We start from the raw sequence: 22,426 nt of genomic DNA on the forward strand, positions 1-22,426 counted from the left end.
TGGAACAAGGAAACACTGACCAAAGCTTTGTATTTAAAAAGTATATATATATTTATTTTATACACTTCTAATAAAACACATGTATCACAGTCATCAAGCAAGTTAAATTAAGTCAAAGGAAAAACATACACACTCCCAAGTTAAATTGTAGACCAAGTGAACCAGAGTGAAAACTGAGCAAAACGGCACAGTGACAACTACACACAAGGGATCCTCTAACAATTCCTCACAAGGGGAGGGAAAGCGCAAGTTTTATAGAAATAGGTTCTTACACACCCTAGCAACACTTCCCATAAGTTTGTGGACCAGTTTAAGCAAGACAGTGCATCAGTATAAGCAATACTTAAATGAAAACTGAGCAAACTGGCATTTCACAAGGTTTAAAAATGGGAAGGAAAGGGTAGTTAAAAGAAATAGGTGCACCACACAGTTCTAGCTGAGAATCAATCTAAAGAAGGCAGATCTAACAAATGTGACCAGAGTCAGTAGGCCTGTGCCAAAGTCAGTTGGTACAGGGCAAGGGCCCAGGAGCAAAATGTTCTTATAGCTGCAGTCAAGTCTTTGGTTAACGAAGTGGAAAAGGTGGATGCAGACATTGAAAAGACAATGTTAAGAGAGAGGGGCAGCCAACCCAACAGGTAGGTAAAGGATTTAAAACACCTTTAGTGCTACCGCGAAGAAAGGGCGGCCTGGCGGAACAATGTACCTTAAAATGAAGAAGTTGCTCCTGCGGTGGCGGTTGTTCCTTGTAGTTCCTGTAGTTCGGGTGATCCAGCAGAGGAAGAGAGGCTCTCGTCGTGGATGAAAGTTCGAGTTACTGCACTACCCAGGGATAAAACCAGCCGTGGTGCTGCCCGACGAATAAAAGGTACGCTCCTTTAAATCGCAGTGCGGGTGGACTGGTGCCTGGCTATCCGGCCTCCGAGTACAGGTTACGGGAGATTCGACCAAGGCAGGTTCGGGAAGGCGATTGGCAAACTGGTTGGCCCCACCAGTTCAAGGGAAGAAGGCTCTTGCAGGTGAAGATCTTCTCTCGTTGTGTGGAGAAAAGTGGTGAGCCGCTGCAGCAGGGCTTCACCGGTGGTTCAGTCGTTGCAGATGTCTTTGGCTTCTCTCCTCTTCGGCTTCTTGGTTCCAGTGGCGACGTCTTGCTCTTCCAGTCCTCAGGACCCTGCTTTTATGCAAAAAGATCCCCATTCATACAGCCTAGCTGTCACTCACACAGTGGAGTGGCCATCTTGGCGGGAGACCCTCCAACCTATGAGGATAGAGTGCGACATGGGTTGCTGAGGCAACCCTGTCCAGGGGTCCTACTCCACCTCCCACACAATGGACCGACCCCAGACTCAGTGGCACCGAAAGGAGGGCTTCTCGGCAGAAGCCCGCCAAAAGAACGAACAAAGGATCCCCGATCTGGGTTAGGAGTTTAGAGGAAGACACGAGAAAGAAGTTATATTAAAGTTTTGGCAATAAAAACCTACCGGAGTAAAGTTAATATTAAAATACACTGGCGGTATGTTAGAGGCTGTCAGAAAAAGTGGTAGCCTTGAACAATGGGAAAATCCCATAGGGAAATATTCACGGTTAATATTTATGGTAGTAACCACTGCCACTAGCCAGAAACTTTTGAGAGAGGGACGGTACGGTACCCTCTCGAAAATGAACGTAGGGGAAAAACTATTAACGCCTTCCAGTACCTCCATAGTAAGATGGGTTGTACTGGTTTAGTTCATAGGATTTGACTAGTAAAGTCAATGGGAACTTTACATGCCCTGGGAGAGAGTAGTCAGTCTCAAGGTATGGAGTCTATGTTTGGGGTCGCTACGACACCCCTGTGTCACTGCACTGAGGGTGCTGTGTAACACATGTGAATAAAGATGGTTCCTATGGGGTTGAGAAAGATCCCATAGGCATTAAACACAAAAATAGCCTAGAACACATCTAGCAAAAATGCCTAAGAGTGGGAAAAAGATTCTTACTCTTAGCAGGTAAAAAGAAACAAACTCTTCAAATCCAGAAAAGCTGCTGGGGACTCTATAGGTAAGGGAAATTAGCCATAGAATGAGAATTCTCCCTAACACTCGCCCCCCCCCCCAGACTAAGGGACAGGAGGATCTAATCCACTACTGGATGAGTCTCTTACCTCTAGTCAGTTATAAACATCCTAGAGAGACCATCAGCATTTTGGTGGTGACATCCTGACCTGTGCTCAATGGTAAAATCAAACCCTTGGAGGCAGATTTACCATTTTAGCAGTTTTGGGTTTTCCCCTTTAATTTGCATCAACCATCTCAAGGGTTGGTGGTCGGTTTGAATGATGAAAGTAGATCCATACAAGTATGGTCTAAACTTTTTCAAAGCCCACACAATAGCCAAGCATTCTCTCTCAATAGTTGCCCACCTTGTTTCAGGTTCCTTCAGTTTCCTACTGATGAAGCAAATGGGGTGCTCCCTGCCTTTCTCAGCCAGTTGACTGAGTACCGCACCTATACCTATATTGGAAGCATCTGTTTGTACAATGAAGGGTTGGTGGTAGTCAGGAGCTCTGAGAACTGGAGCTTGACAAAGGGCTTTCTTTAGGCTTTCAAAAGCCTGATTGCACTCACTTCTCATTCCATTTGATCTTTTTAGGGAACTTAGGAGAAGAGATTACATTCAGTGGATAAGCTATGGGTCCATAGTTCTCAATGAAATTCCTGTAATACCCAGTGAGGCCTGGGAAGGCTCTCACCTGGGTTTGAGTAGAAGGGCTTGTCCAATTTTGCACATCTTCAATCTTGCTGAGCAAAGGCCTTATTTCACCACCTCCTACCTCATGCCCAAGGTAGACCACTTTACTCGGACCAACTTGGCATTTACTTGATTTTATGGTCAGATGGGCCTGTTCAAGAGCCTGCAAAACATATCCTAGGTGGTCAACATGTTCTTTCCAAGTAGGGCTGAACACTGTAGTGTCATCCAAGTATGCCATGCAGAAGTCATCCATCCCATTCAGAACCTGATTAACCATACTTTGGAATGTAGCAGGTGCATTCTTTAATCCAAAAGGCATAACCTTAAACTGGTATAAGCCAACTGGGGTGGAGAATGCAGTTTTCTCCTTGGCATGGTCAGTCAGGGCTATTTGCCAATAGCCTGACGTCAGATCAAATATGCTGAGGAACTTGGCTGAACCAAGTCTATCCACCAGCTCATCTGTCCTTGGCAAAGGATGGGCATCAGTTTTAGTGACTGCATTTAGAGCTCTATAGTCCACACAGAACCTCAACTCCTTGGATCCTGCTTTTGGTACTAACACAACTGGGCTAGACCATGGACTAGTAGAGGGCTCTAATACCCCGAGATCAAGCATCTTGTTGACCTCCCCTTGAATGTGGGCTCTTACATTTTCTGATATCCTGTAGCCCCTGCTTTTGACAGGTAATCAGTCACCAGTTTGTATATCATGCTGGCCCCAAGGGGTCAAGCCTGGTGCTAGAGAGAATAGGGAGGCAAATTGATTGAACAAAACTTTGCACTCCTCCTGTTGCTTAGGTGTCAGATTAGAAGAGAGATTAACTCCTTCTATTTTCTCATCCAAAGGTTTGCCTCTGAGGAGGTACTCTTGAGCTGAAGCTAGAAGCAGAGCTCCCAGTTCAGGTCTCGAGACATAAGCTTTTAGACGGTTGATGTGAAAGGCTCTAGGAGCCTCCTTACGATTGCCTAAGTCCACCAGATAGTTCACCTCCAAGTTTTCCCACAACCTTGAAGGGTCCCATCAATTGGTCCTGCAAGGCCCTCTGCCTTGTTGGGACCATAAGAAGAAGTAGCTGGTCTTGAGCGAACTCAACCATGTTGGCCTTTTGGTCATGCCATTGCTTGACCAGAGCCTGACCTGCTTTCAAGTTATCTCTTGCCTCAGCCATCATGTGTGACATTCTCCTCCAGAATCCTATCACATAGTCAGTGACTATGACCGGCATGGTGGAAGATGCACTCTCCAACCCCTCCTTGATCAGGGCCAATGGACCTCTGACCGGATGGCCATAGAGAAGTTCAAAGGGACTGTAACCCACTCCTTCCTGAGGGACTTCTCTATTTGCAAAGCGAAGGCATGGCAGTAGAAGATCCCACTTTTTCTTGAGAGGGTCCTCTAAAGCTCATATCATGCTCTTCATGGTTCTGTTAAACCTTTCTACCAATCCATTTGTCTGATGGTCGTATGCCGTTGAGAACTTGTAGGTAACTCTGCAGTTTTTCCATATGGCCTTCATGTAGTGGGACATAAAATTTGACCCCCTGTCGGATATTACCTCCTTAGGAAACCCAACCCTGGTAAAAATACCAAGGAGGGCCTTAGCCACAGCCGGAGCTGTAAGAGACCTCATAGGAATTGCTTCAGAGAACCTAGTAGCATTGTTTACTACAACAAGTATAAACCTGTTGCCTGAAGAAGTTGGAGGATCAAGGGGACCAACAATGTCGATTCCTACCCTCTAAAATGGTACTCCCACCACAGGGATTGGCACTAGAGGTGCCACGTTCTAGGAGCCACTTATACCAGAGGTTTGGCAAGTGTGGCAACTCTTGCAATACTTATCTACCTCAGCCCCCATTTTAGGCCAATAAAAGTAGAGATAAAGCCTTTCCTTGGTGGTTTTCTTGAAGCTCAAGTGACCAGCCAAAGGTATCTCATGGGCTAGTTGCAAGAATTGGAGTCGGTTTGCTTGAGGCACTGCAAGTCTTTTGTAGTCCCCAGGGAGTGACTCTGTTGGTTCACTATAGAAGAGGCCATCTTCCCAGTGTAACCTATACTTCCCAGGCTCTTGCCCTTCAAGCTGAGAAGCTGCCTGGTGGTGAAGACTTTCCAGAGTTGGACATTCTCTTTGCCCCTTACTGAAGTCTGCCCTTTGGCGTCCACCTTCTGCCAGTAAAGACTGCAGCTCAGGATGGTCCACAGGGTCAAGATCTCCAATGAGTTCCTGGCTTGCTACTAGATCTGAGTCCTCAGGCTCTAGTTCAACCACACAGGGTTGTACCTCACTCTAAGCCTCGGCTGGAGGAGGAATCACAGGTGTGATTTTTGACAACCTAGGAGATTTCCCGGTTTGTAGCACTGGAGTGCTTCCTGCTGGTTTCTTCTTGGAAGTCTTGGGTTTCCCCTTTACTTCTGGTTGCTTGGAAATAGCAGTTAGTAACTCCAGTGGAGTAGGAGTGATTTATTTTTCTATCATCTCCTCAGGAGAGCCCCTCAAGGTCCTCTCCCTTGCAGGTCTGGTAAGCTCCTGTAATCTCTTACTAGGAGGTCTGGGAGTACTTGACACTAATCCCAGGTCTTTCAGATCATTGCCCAACAACACCCTTCCTGGTACTTCAGATTGTACACTCACAGGTATCCTGACGGTCATTGCATTGCACTGGATGAGAGCTGGTAATTGGGGAAGCATCTGCACAGGCCCTCTGGCTAACTTGGTGAGGCGTTTGGGTGCCTTAGCAACAGCCTCCACCTTGAAAAAAGATTTGTCCACCACAGTTATGCTGGCCCCAGTGTCTCTAATGGCAGGGGTCTCCTAGGACACTGTCTTTATAATACTCTTTAGTATTAGGATGGATAGAATTATACACATCTAAATTCTGTTGTTCCCACAACCCTAGAGATACTAAAGATACACTAGCTGAGACTCCAATGGGATCTTCAGCTAGTAGTTGAAAGTTTCCAATGGCCATATGTACTTCCTCCTCTGGAGCGAAGGCTAAGGAGACATTGTGGACCCCTGAAGGTTTACCCTTACACCTTGGATCCCCTTTCACATGATCAGTAGAGCCACAAACATAACATTTTCCAAATGTCTTTATGAATGGTGGCTTGTTCTGACCCCCTTCTGGTCTGGGACCAGAAGGTGCACTAGCCTGATAAGGTTTCCCTTGTGGCTTATCCTTAGAATTGTGTTTGGGGCCCTCTTTGGAATTGGAATTATTTGAATTCTCCTTGTTGTTTTTTTCTTTGGCTGCTTTCCCCTCATCCTTTTTCTGAGTTACCCCTGAATCCTTGTGAGTAACCCTGTTGGCAACCCACAAGTCAGCAGCCTTAGCTAGCTTCTTAGAATACAGTTCTTTTGAATCAGCCATGTGCTGTCTGAGCTCAGGAGAGCAGGCATCATAGATAGACTCCATCATAACAAGATTTGTCATTCCTTCATAAGTGTTAACTCTATAACCCTTAATCCATCCCTCTAAGTTCTTCAAACACTAATTCACCCAAGTAGCCCAAGGGGTACTATAATGCTTTTTGAGGGTTCTAAACCTCTTGAGGTACTGGGAAGGAGTCTTCCCAAATCTAGCTATCAAAGCTAGCCTTATACATTCATAATCCATCCTATCCACCTCCCCCAACTCCATTACCACATCAGATGCAACAGGGGGGAGCCTAGAGAATAACCAGGGGATCAACTGATTCCCTGTGATATCCTGGAGCCCATGATTGTATTCAAACAATTAGCAAGCCAATCTAATACATCCAACTTAGGTTCATATATACCCACAATCTCTTAAGGGATCCAAGGTCTTTTTGGACTGGAAAATCTAGAGGATTCAGGTAGAGAAGCATTTTCCAAAGACAATTGCTTCATCTCAAGCTCATGGTTGAGCTCCTTTTCTTTGAGTCTTAATTCTTGATGTCTCTGTTCAGTTTGGGCACTAATTCTTTTGAATTCAAGTTCAAGTCTCATTGTTTCTAGTGAGATAAATTCAGGACTTAATGTGGGACCTGTTAAGGGTCCAGTAGCCGTAGGTTGAGGCCTTTGAGCAGGTAGAGGGCCAGAGGGGGTGACATTGTTATCCTCCTCTTCCTCATCTGTTTCAACAATAACATCTTCAACATTATGTTCCTCAAGATTTGCTACATTTGCTGCAGTAGGGGCCACTACAGCACCACTATCCAGACTTTGTTTCTCTAACAGTCTATCAATCATTTCTAATGTCTTGCCTTTGACAGGAAGACCTTTCTGTCTACACATATCCCTAAAATAATCAGCAGTATTAGTAAGGAGGGTCTCCTGGCTGTAACTTTCCATAATTTTGACTTTTGTTTAAAATAAACTTGTTGTGATGGTTAGCCTTGTGGTTATGTGAACCAAAGCACTAGCAGAACTCTAAAATCTAAATCCAATACTTTGCTCCTCATCACTGTACACCAGTGTTAGGCAAAAGTTCAGTTTACGCGGCCCCTTTTCAGTGAATTAGCCTGTAAGTGTTTATCAGTTTGTCTATTTTTGAGATGGAGAAGGTAAGTGCTGAATGTATCTGTGATGCTTTGTCTGATGTAACCAAATAGATATCTAGTGGGTACACCGACTTCTTTTGCGCCCACAGCCATTATGCTGTTGCATGTTTGTCGTTGGATATTTAACACCATTTGGTCACTTATCCCCATCAAAAGTCATTTGCAGGGGGTGATGACAAGCCCTAGATGGGGAGCGAACCTCAGTAGGGACCTAACCCCCTTCAAGGGGATCCTGCTGCGGAACAGTGGCACCAAGGGGCGAATATCGAGGTTATATGCTGAATTGAGGCGGGGCGGATCTCGCTGAGGGTACACCGGCAAAGGAGAAGTGGGCCTGGGACGTAGGAATAGCCATCTCCGATCAGAAGTGGGTGGCCATTTGCATGGGGGCTAGGAAATCCATGCAGTCCTTGCAATTCCGATTGCAGGCCTACAAGATAATACATTGATGGCAATACCCAACAACAAGGCTTGCTATGATATGTGCATGGGTAGATTCTAGATGCTGGTGATGTAGACAGCCACAGGCTGACTATTACCACATGTGGTGGGGGTGCTCCCTCATACAAAGATGCTGGACCGAAGTGCTGTCTTGGCTTAAGGACCTGCATGGGATACAACAAGGGCGATGGCTGAGTTTAATGCAGTTTGTGGTGGAGGTGGAAGAGGAGGAAACGGGTGGAGAGCCATATGGTGCGCACCCTGCTGGTGGCAGCACAAAGCTGCATGGCTCTGCACAGGAAAGGGGGGGGGCGCTCCCTCGGAACAAGAATGGGTGCAGAAAGTGCGGGAAATATGACATGGATTACCTCACACACCTGCTCGATGAGACCCGCACAAACATAAAGGGCGAGTGGCTCCCCTTCTTTACTAAATACGGGCATTGAAATGCTGGCAAAGGCCCAGAGGTCTGGAGAGGGGGAGGCGGCTGCGACTGTGGTAGTTGTTCTTCTTTGTTTTTTTACCATTTTATACTATGCATGGGGTGGTGGTGGGAGGGAGAAGAGTGGGGAAATTACAAACACTGATATGAGCCAAATGGTTTGTGAAACGCAGTTGAATATTGATGATTTGATGTGTTACAAAATGATAATAAACTTGATTTTCAAAAAGTCATTTGCAGATGCCAGCCGTGCTTTGCCCACACAGGTGGGTTTCCCGGGCTAGCGAATCAAGAGCCTGGCTGGATGACCGAGTGGAGAGATGGGTGGGGCTGACATTGGAGAAGGGGAAGAGAACTGTATTCAGAGAAGAGAATGACATGGTAGCAAGCAGGGGGACGGGGGAAGAATGAAGTCCAAAAAATGTGACACAGAACATCAGTATTGAGTGGACGAGCAACTACAAATCAGTTTGTTTATGCTTTCCGAATACATTATTGATCAAAGCCTAATCACTGTAAGAGTGACAATCCGAGACAATTTTCAAAAAGGAGCCGAAGCAACCAAATAACTACTCCCCTTTAATTGACATAGTCTGTTGGATTTGAATTTCACAATGTATTTCTACCACCTACCACAGGTCACAGAGACAGCATGGAGTTGCAGAGAGTTAAAGAGGCAACAGAGAAAGATAAGGCGACAGAAGAAACCAACATCAAGGTAAAATCTGAGCATCTTTCTGTAGGTTTTATTTACTGCCATAAGTACAATACCGCCCATTATAGAAACTGAAAACAGATTACTATTTGTGCTAAAATTATTGCTGGATTAATTTACCACTGGGGATAATTGCATTAACTCCGGTGGTAAAAGCATTACCACTGGAAATTTCTGTTACAGAAGAAAATGAAACATAAAAAGGGTGGTAGTCAATGTTTCCTCTAATTATTTTTCCTCAAGTGCGGAAATGGTTAGCTTATGTGCGCACATCATCTTCCATGTGCGCAACTCATAGGCGTAGCTAGGATTGTCTTAATAAGTGGTGCCTGATGCTAAAGTAGCTGGGCCCACCTCAGTAACTTCAACATTTGTAAATGCCCACACAGCGTTACTGAGTGGGCATTTACAGATTTTGGGTGGGCCTGGCCAACCCAACCAGCTTCCCAACCATTGCAATTCAAATCTTTAACATGCAATTATAAGGAGAGCTCATCAACCAGTTCAGACTTACAGACAAGCCATAGTACCTACCAAAAGTACTCCTGTGCAGAGAAAAAAACATGTATGCACAAAAGCTTTATATGCTGAAGATAAACAATAGGTTTAGTTGTGACTAATCATTTGTCAACACTCCTCACAGACAATGCAGAAAGTGTTTAATGCAATTGGGAAAAATTACAAAAAACAAATATTGCTTATCAATGATGCGGCTGTCAAAGAATTCAGCTAGGATACAATTTTAGCAAATGGAATAATGGCAACTAAAAGTAATGTGTCAGAAAACATACATTTAGGTCTTCATGGGCCGCTTCAATTAAGAAATTCAAGGCCCGGAAGAACATGTCTCATAATTTGTGTAAGGGCGATAGTTGCATCGGAATAACTCCACCACAGAATATGATCACAATTCATGGGCCTCTGCTTAGTATCCAAATTATGTTGTCCTCTGAGAGTCCTCTGAGAGTCGTGGCAACATTTACTCAAAACAAGCCTTACAGCTAAGAGGCATATACCCCATTCATTTTTACTCTTTAAAAACAGGAAAACATGCCCAACAAAAATGGGAATGCATGAACATATAGGAGATTACCCCTCTGCTTCTACACATAAGGCCCCACTACTATTTTTTTGAATCTGTGACCAGTAGAGCAATGGCATCGGTAGGAATTCAGATATTCTTGCATAATCTCAAGTTGAACTTTAAGGTGAAAGAACATATTTTAATAAGCATGACATATCCCTATTTGTAAAGCCAATTACTTTCTTACTCCATGAAAAGTCACTTGATTCAAAGTAAGGAGTAAAATCGTATTTGAGCCTTGCTTGTAACCCTGACATAGGTGAACTGACAGGGCACATAATACAGCATAATTGTTTTGCTCACCCTTGCTCACCACGGCCTGGATAAAATTCAACAAGAGCCTTACTGAGGTTTCTTCCAGAGCCCTGTTGAAGAAAATCATGACATATATTTCTGATGCTTGTTAATCTGCTTAGAATCACATGCTGTGCATATAGTCTGACATCCAGTGGTAACCGCGGAGTATTGCATCTTGTCTTTCGGGGACCGAAAGGGGACGTCGGCATAGGCGTGTTTGTAACACTGTTCCTATCGTGACGTGTAGTGTACCCAAAAACCCTCACGCGCTGAGGTCCCTCCGATTGTCTTTTTCCACCCAGATAACTGGTCTCCCTATAGTGGAGCTCTGTCAGAAGAGACTGTGTTTATCTTCTACCGACTTGTCGGTTATTCCCCGTTAAGTCACTTTGGTCACAAGTACACCTTCGACGAATACTTCGGGGGATTCGTCTACGGCGGTGGATGTCGGTTTAAGAATCAGAGGCTGGACTTTCCACGTAGTCGGGCCCTCTGTCTGACCTTTACAGTGGGGAGAGTGGGGTCGGGGTGGCCATATTTTAGGTATGTCTTTCCTCCTTTCCCCTCTTTACTCTTTTGGTCTGGTCATCTTTCCCTTTGGGTTCTGCTCTAAGTGTAGGGTTAGATATCCTTGGAAGGACGAACAAAGAACGTGCAACGCCTGTCTCCCCTTAGGGCATGACGAAAAGCGGTGTGCGGCTTGCAAACTCCTCGGCCCAAGACCCTTAAGGAGCGCCGTGTAAAGCGGTGGGCCGCGTACGGTATGTCGCGAGTGTAATCCCTTTCACCTACCGCCACACCCGCTGCGAGTGACGGGGGCACCTCAGATGACCAAACATCCGTTGCAAATGTGATAGACCTCGAGGCGGACACTTCTAGGCCCGCCACTCCTGTCCCCGACCCTTTAAGGCCTGACTCTGGTCTCGCTGCAGGGAAAAAACCCAGCGACAGGGGCGTACAAATGCATCACACTAAGCATACAACCCCTACACCAGTTTCGACGTCCTTGTCGAAAAAGGTGAAAGCGCCAGCAGGGCCACTGAAACTTTCAACAGGTTCCTCGGATCGCACATATCCAAAGCCTTCCCCGCATCCACAACAGCGTCTTGCGACTGGGCAATATAAATCAAGTAAAAGCCCTACTCCAAAAACTTCACATGTCGAAGCGCGGAAATCCAACGGTCCCGAAGGCCGCGGTAGGCCCGAAAGCTACAACTAGGCCTCTAGTCGAAAAACCGACCGCTAGGCCCTCTAATGCCGCGGAAGGTACAATACCCACCGATAGACCATCGGAACAATTATCCCACGCCGATTCTACGGTTATCGAAGACAGCATTGAGAGGATTACGGCGGCGGTGGGTCTTACCCCGGTTCCGCCTAAAAGCATGGGGCAAACCGCGGAAAAAATTTCAGATGCGGATTTAGGCCCCGATTCTCACGAAACTTATGAGGATAGCCAAGAGCCTCTTTCAGACACCCTAGGACAATCTTTTCGACGTTGTAGGGTGGAAGACAATGCTTTTCCTCGCGTAGGTCCGTCTGGGTCCTCTAAATGGACTACAGAGAAATTCGAGGGGTGTGTGGACCGGCTGGAAATAATTATCAGTCTTTCTGACCATCCATCCCCGAAAAGGTCTCGTGGAGAGCCTATCCCTCAATTTTCTTCTCACTATCAAGAGGAGCAGCCCACTGTCCCAGTCCAACCTGAAGACATTGTCCATTTGGACACCTATAGGGACATTTACACTGAAGAAGAAGCAGCTTAATTTCTACAAGCTTATGAAGGACAGCAGGATACCACAGACAATTGGGAAGAAACCCAACAGGAGGCTACAGACCGATGGACACTTCCACTTCAAGTTAAGGACACAGATGTATTGTGTTTAGAATCCCCTCCGTCCACTCGGCTCCTCAGGCCTCGCCTGTAGATGACCAAATGGCCTTCAAATCGATGTTAAAAAAGGCAGCTGAACATTTGCAGATCTCAACTCAAGAGGCAGTGCCTGAGCAGGATTTTGTAGAAAATATCCCTAAGGAAAAACCTCCATCTAGCCAGGCCATTCCCCTCCTTAACTCCATCAAGCCCCTTCCTTGATGTCACCAGCTCAAACCCGAGCAGTGAACCTGAGAGTCAAAAAATTGTTTCCGCCGCCTCCTTCCGACCCACTATACATTAAAGGGCATGCCATCCCCGACTCGTTGGTAGTAACTACTACCCGAAAAAGGGCAGGGGTACCCCTTGCCACAGGGGAGGCACCTCCGGACAAGGAATCCAAGAAACTGTATGCCCTAGGCAAACGAATCACCTCGACGGCCGCATACACTACGTGGATAGCAAATAATACCACGCTATTGGCAAGCTATGCTGACGCTCAGTGGAACCTGCTCCATGAAGGCGTCCAAGAGGTTCCAGAACCCATCAAATCCAAGCTTCTCGCTATCGTAGTCGAGGGAAGACAAGTAAACCAGAATATGATCAAAAACACCCTGCACACGGCTGAAACAGCAGGTAGGTCTCTTGCCCAATGGACGCTACTAAAAAGACATGCGTGGCTGCGTACTTCTGGGTTTAAACCTGAAACGCAAGCACGTCTCATCAATAAGCCGAATGGAGAAGCTAACCTCTTCGGGAAAGCGGTTGAGGAGGCCTTGGAAACAGCCAAGAAGGAGCATGAGACTCTTGAGACATCAGAGAGATAACAACTCTTGGCGGTCCTTTCGAGGGCAGTCCCGTGCAGGTCAAAACAACTATGGCACGGGTAGTTTCAACACAGGACAAACTACAGGAAGCCCTGCTTACTACCCTTCTAGGGGTCAGCAACGCGGCAAAGGCAGAGGTAGAGGCCCCAATCCCAGAGGAGCCGCAGCCTCTGGTAAAAAATGACCACCAGATCCAGGTCCCCTCCCATGTCACCCAGGTCGGGGGGCGAGTAACATCTTTCCCCACAGCATGGGAGGGGATAACTTCAGACCAGTGGGTCTTAAAGTTGGTCGCCCACGGGTACTGCGTGGAATTTGCCCGACCTCCACAGTTCAGACCGCCATGCTCACTGCGCCTTTCACCGGACCATCTAGAGATCCTGAAGCAAGAGGTGGAAGCACTGCTGGGAAAGGACGCCATAGAAGCCGTCCCTATTCTTCAGGTAAACAAGGGTATTTATTCAGTGTACTTCCTTGTACCCAAAAAGGACCTCACCATGCACCCTGTTCTAGACCTGCGCCCAGCGAACAAGTTCATAAAACCCCAAAAGCTTTGCATGGTAACACTTCAGGAAGTGATCCCACTGCTGAAACAAGGGGACTACACGGCAACATTGGACATGAAAGATGCATACTTTCATATTTCAATGTTGCCAGCGCACAGGAAATATATAAGGTTCATGATAGAGGACAGACATTACCAATTCAAGGTACCCCCCTTCGGCAGCGCCTCGGCGCCAAGGGTGTTTACCAAAGTCCTGGCAGTTGCTGCAGCACACCTGCACAGACTATCCGCCCCAGTTTACCCTTTCCTAGACGACTGGCTCATCACAGGGGACTCTTACAACACATGTCTTTTGAACACCCAAAAAACAGTAGATCTTCTTTTCAGTCTGGGTTTCTCAAACAACAAAAAGAAATCCAGTCTAGTCCCCAGTCAAACAAAACAATTTCTGGGAGCTCTAATTCGGACGAAAGACGGCTCATCTTCTCCTCCAATGAAATGGTTCAGAACATGCTTTTTCAGATTCCTCAATATGTAGCCAGTCGGGAGGTGACGGTGCGCAAAGCCATGCGCTTGCTAGGAATGATGGCGTTGTGCATATACTTGGTTCCCCACACGCGGATGCGCGTGCGTCCCATGCAAGAGTGGCTCAACAGTCAGTGGTGTCAGGCCAGCGGACAATGGGAAGATCTGGTAGTTGTCTCGCCAGCCCTCGTTCTCTCTCTGCAGTGGTGGTCAAGAGAAAACCTCTTGAAGGGGAAGACCTTCACCACCCCTGCAGTGGAAGCCACTCTCATGACAGACGAACATTTCACGGGGTGGGGGGCTCACCTGCTTCACTAGACAGCACATGGAGTGTGGTCCCCTCAGGTAGCATCCAACTATATAAATTTACTGAAACTATTAGCGGTGTTCAAGGCATTGAAGGCCTTTCAGGTTAAACTGCAACGGAAAACAGTGCTGATTCTAACAGACAGCACTACAGCAATGTATTACCTGAACAAACAGGGGGGCACTCACTCTCCAGGGCTATCCAAGCTGTCCCAAAACATTTGGATATGGGCTCTCAAACACAAGATGTTTGTGTTGTCCCAACATGTTCCCGGGGAACTCAATCTTCTGGCAGACGTACTCAGCAGAGATGTTCCTCTTCCCGAAGAATACGAATGGCGTCTGCACGAAGACGTTGTATCCAACGTCTTCGCAGAATGGAGCTTCCCAGAGATCGACTTGTTCGCAACTCAGTAGAACACCCAATGTCAAGACTACGCCTCCAGATACCCCCAAAACCGCTCCAAGGGGAACGGTCTCTGGATAACATGGTCAGGGAAATTTGTCTACGCTTCCCCCCCCCCCCGACTCTCCTTCTCAATATGATAGTGCACAGGATGCACCAGGAACCAGTTACCATGATACTGGTGGCCCCCATGTGGGCCCGCCAACCCTGGTTCGCTCACCTGATGGAAATGTCCCTCTCCCCACCAGTGAAACTACTCTGCCCGTACAACATGTTGTCTCAGGACAGGGGGGAGACCCTACACCCATGCCCACAAACTCTGAACTTAGCAGCTTGGCTCCTGAGGTCATAGAGTTTGGACACTTACAGCTCCCTCAGAGGTGCATGGACATACTCAGGGAATCTAGGAAACCGAACACACGTTATTGCTATGGCAGCAAATGGAAACGTTTTGTCCTTTGGTGTAATTCCAAGGGTGTCAGTCCCATTGATTGCTCACCCACACACATTGTGCTGTACCTAACCCATCTGTTGGACACTGGGTTGGTCTTCAATTCCCTAGAGATTCACCTGGCTGCATTGTCAGCCTACACCACATCACAACAAAAGGTGTCATGGTGGAAGATACTTTAAGGAAGGGGTTAAAAGGATGTATCCTCCCATTTCTCACCCAGCTCCTGGGTGGGACCTAAATGTGGTTTTGACCAGGCTCATGGGAGCTCCCTTTGAGCCTATGCATAAAGCATAAAAGACCTGACTTATAAGACGGCCTTCCTAGTGGCTATCACTTCTATCGGAAGGGTTAGCGAACTACAGGCACTTTCTGTTCTAGACCCCTTTGTTACAGTCCACAGGGATAAGCTAGTTCTGCGCAAGCACCCCAGATTTGCGCCTAAATTCATATTGAAGTTCCAAATCCCACTAGCATGGCCGAAAGAAGCCTACACTCACTAGATGTGCGCAGGGCAGTCATGTTCTACCTGGAAAGAACTAAATCACTGAGGAAAACGAACCAATTTTTTGTTTCAGTGGCAGCTGATGGAGAAGGAAATCCTGTCTCTAAGTCCACTATCTCAAGGTGGATTGTCAAATGCATCACACTATGTTACACTCTTGCTAAGAGAGAACTGCCCTTCAAGCCTAGAGCACACTCTACTCGAGGCACTGGGGCATCCATAGCATTCATTGCAAATGTTCCCCTCGAGTCCATTTGCAAAGCGGCAACCTGGAGTTCTGTACACACCTTTACAAAACACTATTACCTAGACACTCATTCTAGGTCTGATTCTCAGGTGGGACAAGCAGTACTAAGACATCTTTTCTCTACTGTTCCTTCTCACAACCCACCTCCAACTCTGGGTACTGCTCACTAGTCTATGCACAGCATGTGATTCTAAGCAGATTAACAAGCATCAGAAGACATGCATTACTTACCGTAATAGCATTTCTGATGATTGTATCTGCTTAGATTCACAGGCGCCCTCCCTACCTCTCCGCTTGGGGTGGAAGGATCATAGATGTCTTACTACTTCTCTCTGCTTCATGTACTCACTCACAATAGCCTTGGGCTCCCTCATGGCAGAACAAATACAATCGTCGAGACCTCGGCGCGTGAGGGATTTTGGGTACACTACACGTCACGATAGGGATAGTGTTACAAACACGCCTATGCCGACGTCCCCTTTCAGTCCCCGAAAGAAAAGATGCAATACTCTGCGGTTACCACTGGATGTCGGACTATATGCATAGCATGTGAATCTAAGCAGATAGAATCATCAGAAATGCTATTACGGTAATTAATGCACGTTTTACTGTTTAAGTCAGTAGCAACAATGCTCACAGGAACAACAGATTGAGTGCCTTCTTCTTTAACTAGGACCCCTCTTTTTCAGCTGAACAAGATGCAGGCGAATGCTAGAGGCAATAAACACAAACACATGAATATATTAAAAAGCCCTCAGCAGCTGAGCATAAAAAGAAACAGAAGGTGCAGTTTCCTAAACTGTTATTAGAATTTCATATCCTTTAGGAACCAAACGCATTTCCTTCACTGTACTGTAAAAACGTTGGATTTGGTTTTTGCAAGTTGCTGATTTGTTTCTCACCCCAAAGGTGTGTTCTCATGTGCCCTTTGTGACGATTCACAGGATCTCGTCACTTCTCCTCATTCCTTCCCTGGGAGGCTAGGGAGGTGAGGCCACTACCCAGTAGTCCCCCCTACGGGTGGCAGAAACCGGGACTTCACAGTGCGGGGCTCCCCTCCTGGGAATAGGGACTCCTGTTCCTGTGACGGAACTCCCTAACCCCTTTTCCCTTGGGACCAAGTCCCTGTTAGAAATCCCTGTTAACACTACTGTCTGTTATGGCAATGTCTCATCAGTCTTTGATCTGCAAAATTAAAAACCCAGACAAAGAAGAACCAAAGAAAGCTGCCATGTAATACCAGGCTTCCTAACCATGGTACTGAAAAGAGTTGGCACCAAGGAGGAATAAAGATTGGTTCAACAACAGTGACTTTATGCCGTGGAGGACCCAGCTACAGGAAAAAAAGAGCAAGAAAGGGCTGCGTGACAGAGAGAGCAGCTGGCGTGAAGCTTGCCCGGCCGGGGAAGTTCAAATCTGGGAACACAAAACTGTACAAACGCTGATCCCTGCTGGCAGGGACATTTAAGGATGTTTGACGAAGCTCTCCAGAGGAAGCCAAGCCCCTGACCATTGGAAGGAGAAGCCAGCAGCGAGGTGACCTCAGTGACCTCATGGAGGTGATCCATATTGTTCTGAAATTGCACCAGAGCCGTGTGGCCCAAGTCTAGCCAGAGCTGCAAGGACGATGCAGGGAGAGTGAAGGAAGCACGAAGTGCTGAAGCAACGCAAGTAAGCCCATTGCCCCAGGAAGAGCCAGCAATGCAGTCCTGACACATTACAGTTAACAGGAACAGCAGGAGACCCGATACGGGTTTGGGGCAGCTCAAAACTCAAGAAAGCCTTTGGAATAATCTCCTTCATCACAGTAGTGATACCCAGAGAACCAAGAGTCAAGAAAGCCTTGGGAGTAATCTCCCTCGTCACAATGATAATCCAACCAGGTTAGAAGAGGGTATTAGAAAACAAGAGCTGTCTGGAGGTAATTTTCATAATGTCATCAGACAGGGAAGAATTGCTGGAATTTTAAAGCAAGCTTTCAGAAGCCCTTGGGAAGAAGACAGCCCTCAATGCTGGGCAAAGTGGGTTAGGAGAAGGGAGACATTATCCTGACCGGACTTTCGTTGTTGAGTCAGAAGATAGAGCACAGAATTGTAGAAAGAGAGATAAAGCCTGAGCCAGTTCACCAGGCAAAGGGAATCATTCTCCTGGTGTTAGTTTCACTTGGATGCTGTTCTTTTGTAGATTGGTGATAGGGTTAGAGTAGATGTTTGGACAGAGGATGGACACTTTTCATTTGTACAAACATCCTGACGACGAGCACAAGAGTTGATATTTGTTTAGGTAGGGATAACCCTTTAGAAATAGGGAGAAGTAGGTTCTTTTCTTTAGTTCTAAAATAAAGTGTTGTTGAAACATACCAACCCTTTGTCAGACTCCTTGCTCCACCACGCCACACCTTCCACCTGTACCCCTCACCGACTCCTGTGCTAGCCTCCAATACTAGTTGACAGGGCTCTGTAAAAAGCGAGGGATTGTAGCAGTAAAACACAAACTGGGTTATTTGCATGCCAACAATACTTTGCAAGTAAAACACATTTAAAGCGTCACCATAATATTATGGGCAGTGTAAGGAAATGTTATGAATCTTTATATGCACAATTATTATGAAGTGCATGCAAGATTGTTTGCAATGTACCCCACCTTTAAATTGTTAGGTAGGATTATACAAGTTCTCAGTGGAACCATTTTTTCATAGCAACGAGTTAACATATAATCTGTGAAGGTCTATGCCCCATGAACGTATGAAAACTTGGAAAGGAAGCAGATTGTGTAAAAAGCATTCAAGCTATCTGAATATTAGTTGCCCTAATACTGTACATGATCAATACCTTGCATAGTCCATATCCGTTAACTCAGGCCAAGTAAATGATACTGCTATGTTGCTCTCCACATATAGGGTAATTTCTGCAATGCTAAAGTAGGAGGTGCTGAACATGACATTTGCCTACTCAAAATACGTAGGGCCTGATTCACAAAGCGTTTTCCTATGGGATTGCACCATTTTAAAAAGCTTCTGTGAATCAAGCCCTTAGTAGGCAAATTAATATGCGAGTTTCATAATGTGTTAACTTAAAGGCATGGTCTAGTAAAAATGTTTATTGTCCCTACGGGTCAGCCATGTTTTTTTAAGTCTAAGTGGCTCGATTTTAGAAAACTTTCCTATGGACCTTACCCGAGTTTTCGTCCATTAAATGCACGCGAAAACAGGCACCAGGGAGCCGCCATTTTGTGATAATCCTATCACTTGCTGCATCGCCCTGGCTGACCTGCTTCTGCGGCACTAAATCAATTCCCCCGCCCCTGAGCCTGTCATCAGCAGACTCGTACCGCCCATTTCCCAACGCCAAAGCACGTCTTGTGTCAACATTCGCTGCGCTTCAGCTAATGACGTGTCGCCATGGAAATGGCAGGACGCCTCTTTCCTCAATAAGTATAAACAGACCGTTTCACAACACACAGCAGCAGATTTTCGATTCCATTCCTCTCTCTGTGTTACTTAGAGTATTTTGTGACTCGTTTCTGTGCTCTGGTCAGCTACCTTCGCCGCTTGTAGCCCGTGTGAACACCTGTACCATCTCGGTAAATTATTTTACTCTGTTTACCACACAATGGCTACAATAATGCCCTACATGTACGAGCCTGAGTATACCGAGGAGGAACTACTGGAAAGGGAAGCACGCGAAAACGATGGGGATTCGGACGGCAGTTGGCAGGACGAATCAACAGATGAAGAGCCTGGGCCTAGTCGCATGGACGGCGTCTCCACCTGGTGCACAAGCAATGCGAGCTAATGCCAACCGAGGAGGATAACTGCTGCTGCAGAGAAAACTCGGGATGCCTGGCCTACATTTCGGAAGGCGAGCCACGACCACAATGCATCACCGAGCTGCCAGACTTCAGGGCAGCCTGCCTCACACGGGCCGTGTTGAGAATAATGATGGTGCTTATGCACGAACTTCGCGCAACTGTTCGTCCTCGTAATCCGAGTAACGAGTAAGTATACTCTGCGTGTCATGCCACTCCTATTTCATGTTCTTCTACTATATCCAAAATTATATATTCATATCATAGTAACGCATGAAAGTCGTTCAATAGTGTGCATTGTCTAGATAGCATTTGTCCGTGCAGAATGCCATTAGTTACAAGAATTGTCATTGACAACAAATGTTTATTAAACTTATCTTGGTCATTTAAAAACAGTTTGTTTCATTCCTTTTCACTGGTGGTACAGGCTGGTGGCCTATCGTTCCTTTACATGGTGGCTCCACGGGAGGCTTGGACACCGCGTTCGAAGAGTGATACCCGCCTGTGCCGTTCGTGCCATTAGAGAAATGTTCCCGAGTGACTGCGGTCAGTACAGGGGATTTTCTCCCGCTGTGCTGCAACATCGTGGGGACGAGTCACATGTTCAGATTTTAGTCACATCATTTATACATTTCTGCAACTTATGCAAATACTTAGCCGCACATAATGAACTGGTATAGTTCCTGCGACCAAAACAAACCTTGCATTGATCATTGTATGATTCATTTACTTTTGTATCAAATCTTTATTCATGAATATTGTATAATAATGTCGATATTTACTTTTCAGATTTATCAACAATGCCTGCCTGTTCCATTAGCGGTTGCCCTTCGAAGACCCATGCGAAATCTGAAGGCACTACAGTGCATGTATTCCCGAAAACTGTTGATCGAATAAGAGAATGGGTCAGACATTGCGGATATCCACTGGATGAGCTGGAAAATAGAGTCCAACAAGTCTTACAGGACAAGAGGGGTGATTGATACCGCATCTGCAGCCGGCACTTTTCCTTGGATATGTACACAACATCTTGGGTAACAAAGAAGAATAAACAGCGAACGACACAGAAATTTGATCGAAAACGCTATTCTCACTATATTCGTCCACATTCCGCCACCGGTGAGTCAAGTGTCCGGATTTAGCTTTAGGCCTTGCGGTAGTGTGTAGGTAGCCGAATGGATTAATTGATATTGTAGTTGTTCTATCCCTTGTAATAATTTCGATATTGATATGAGTGTATAGCTTTTTGAATAATGACATTTATCAATATATTCTTTTTTGATTTCATAACCCACAAACAAAATGTATATATATGGGAACAGGGAACTGTGCTGTATTGAGCATTTTTCAAGTATTCTGTCACCTTACATGGCTATTTTTAATATTGGCATTTCATTATCAATCATTAATTTACCTTTACAACTTCTTGACTATCCCTTGAATCTGAAGCAAGAACATTCTACATCCTTGACCTGGTCGCAGTTATCAACCACTTCTAGTGCGTATCAGGTAATCTTACTACGCTAATCCGCTACAGACTTGTTTTATGCATGTCAAGTAATAGTTTTATTCTATTGTGTAATTATTTTACCGAATGTTTGGTTAGTGCTTTCCAATTGATATACACCTTAGTTATCGTCCACTGGTGTTTGTTTTCAGTTATAATTAGTGTTATCCATACTAATGCAATTACTGTCTTTCAGGGAGATGCTGAAGCGTCCGCCACATGGTCTCCTCAGACCCCGTGTCTCCAGCCAGGCCTCCCCTTGAAGCAGGCCGCCCCCCTAATACCACGACATACATACGTCATTCATTCACAAACACAACCCTGTTTCTAATACTTTATAAACCACTTGATATGTCTCATGAGAACATCTTTGTGCTTTGCAAGTCAACTCCTGAACGTGCGACCTGGCAACCACTGAGATCTACGCTAATCTGCTCGTTGTCGTGCTATCCGTGAACTTCTGTGACCGCTTAGAGCAAACCCATCAGTGTGCTACCTGTGGCCACCCACCTATTCTCCTGCAACATACTGCTCTGCTTGCTGAATCCAACTGTTTGTTGGTCAAGGTAAGGCCATGTATCCTAGTCATATTTCGCAGATTTTTAAATTTCTATCTATTTGCGAGTAGAGTACACAATAGTGCTATGTTCATTGGTCTCATTGCTATTGACTTGAGTTTCCATTGCTATGCTATCAATAGATCTATTTATTTTCATCTTTGTCTATTGTCATCGAATTGCATCCTTCGGGGGTCCAGTCTATAATGTAAGCATGTTTCCTTCTCGTGCAAGACAGAACATCCAAGGGACGAGTCACATGTTCAGATTTTAGTCACATCATTTATACATTTCTGCAACTTATGCAAATACTTAGCCGCACATAATGAACTGGTATAGTTCCTGCGACCAAAACAAACCTTGCATTGATCATTGTCTGATTCATTTACTTTTGTATCAAATCTTTATTCATGAATATTGTATAATAATGTCGATATTTACTTTTCAGATTTATCAACAATGCCTGCCTGTTCGATTAGCGGTTGCCCTTCGAAGACCCATGCGAAATCTGAAGGCACTACAGTGCATGTATTCCCGAAAACTGTTGATCGAATAAGAGATTGGGTCAGACATTGCGGATATCCACTGGATGAGCTGGAAAATAGAGTCCAACAAGTCTTACAGGACAAGAGGGGTGATCGATACCGCATCTGCAGCCGGCACTTTTCCT

At 45.8% G+C, this 22,426-nt stretch overlaps 1 protein-coding gene across 2 annotated transcripts in view; it reads left to right on the forward strand.

Annotated features, from left to right (window-relative positions):
* The window catches only part of TRPM7 (transient receptor potential cation channel subfamily M member 7), a 2,599,208-nt gene that overhangs the window by 2,098,524 nt on the left and 478,258 nt on the right, over positions 1-22,426 (forward strand). For both annotated transcript variants that reach the window (XM_069624956.1, XM_069624955.1), the window contains exon 27: positions 8,783-8,862. In XM_069624956.1, coding sequence (XP_069481057.1) covers positions 8,783-8,862 — 80 coding nt within the window. The remainder of the gene's footprint in view (positions 1-8,782; positions 8,863-22,426) is intronic.

The sequence above is a fragment of the Ambystoma mexicanum genome, chromosome 11 (genome assembly GCF_040938575.1).
Source record: "Ambystoma mexicanum isolate Mex_15411 chromosome 11, UKY_AmexF1_1, whole genome shotgun sequence".
Taxonomy (NCBI): Eukaryota; Metazoa; Chordata; class Amphibia; order Caudata; family Ambystomatidae; genus Ambystoma; species Ambystoma mexicanum.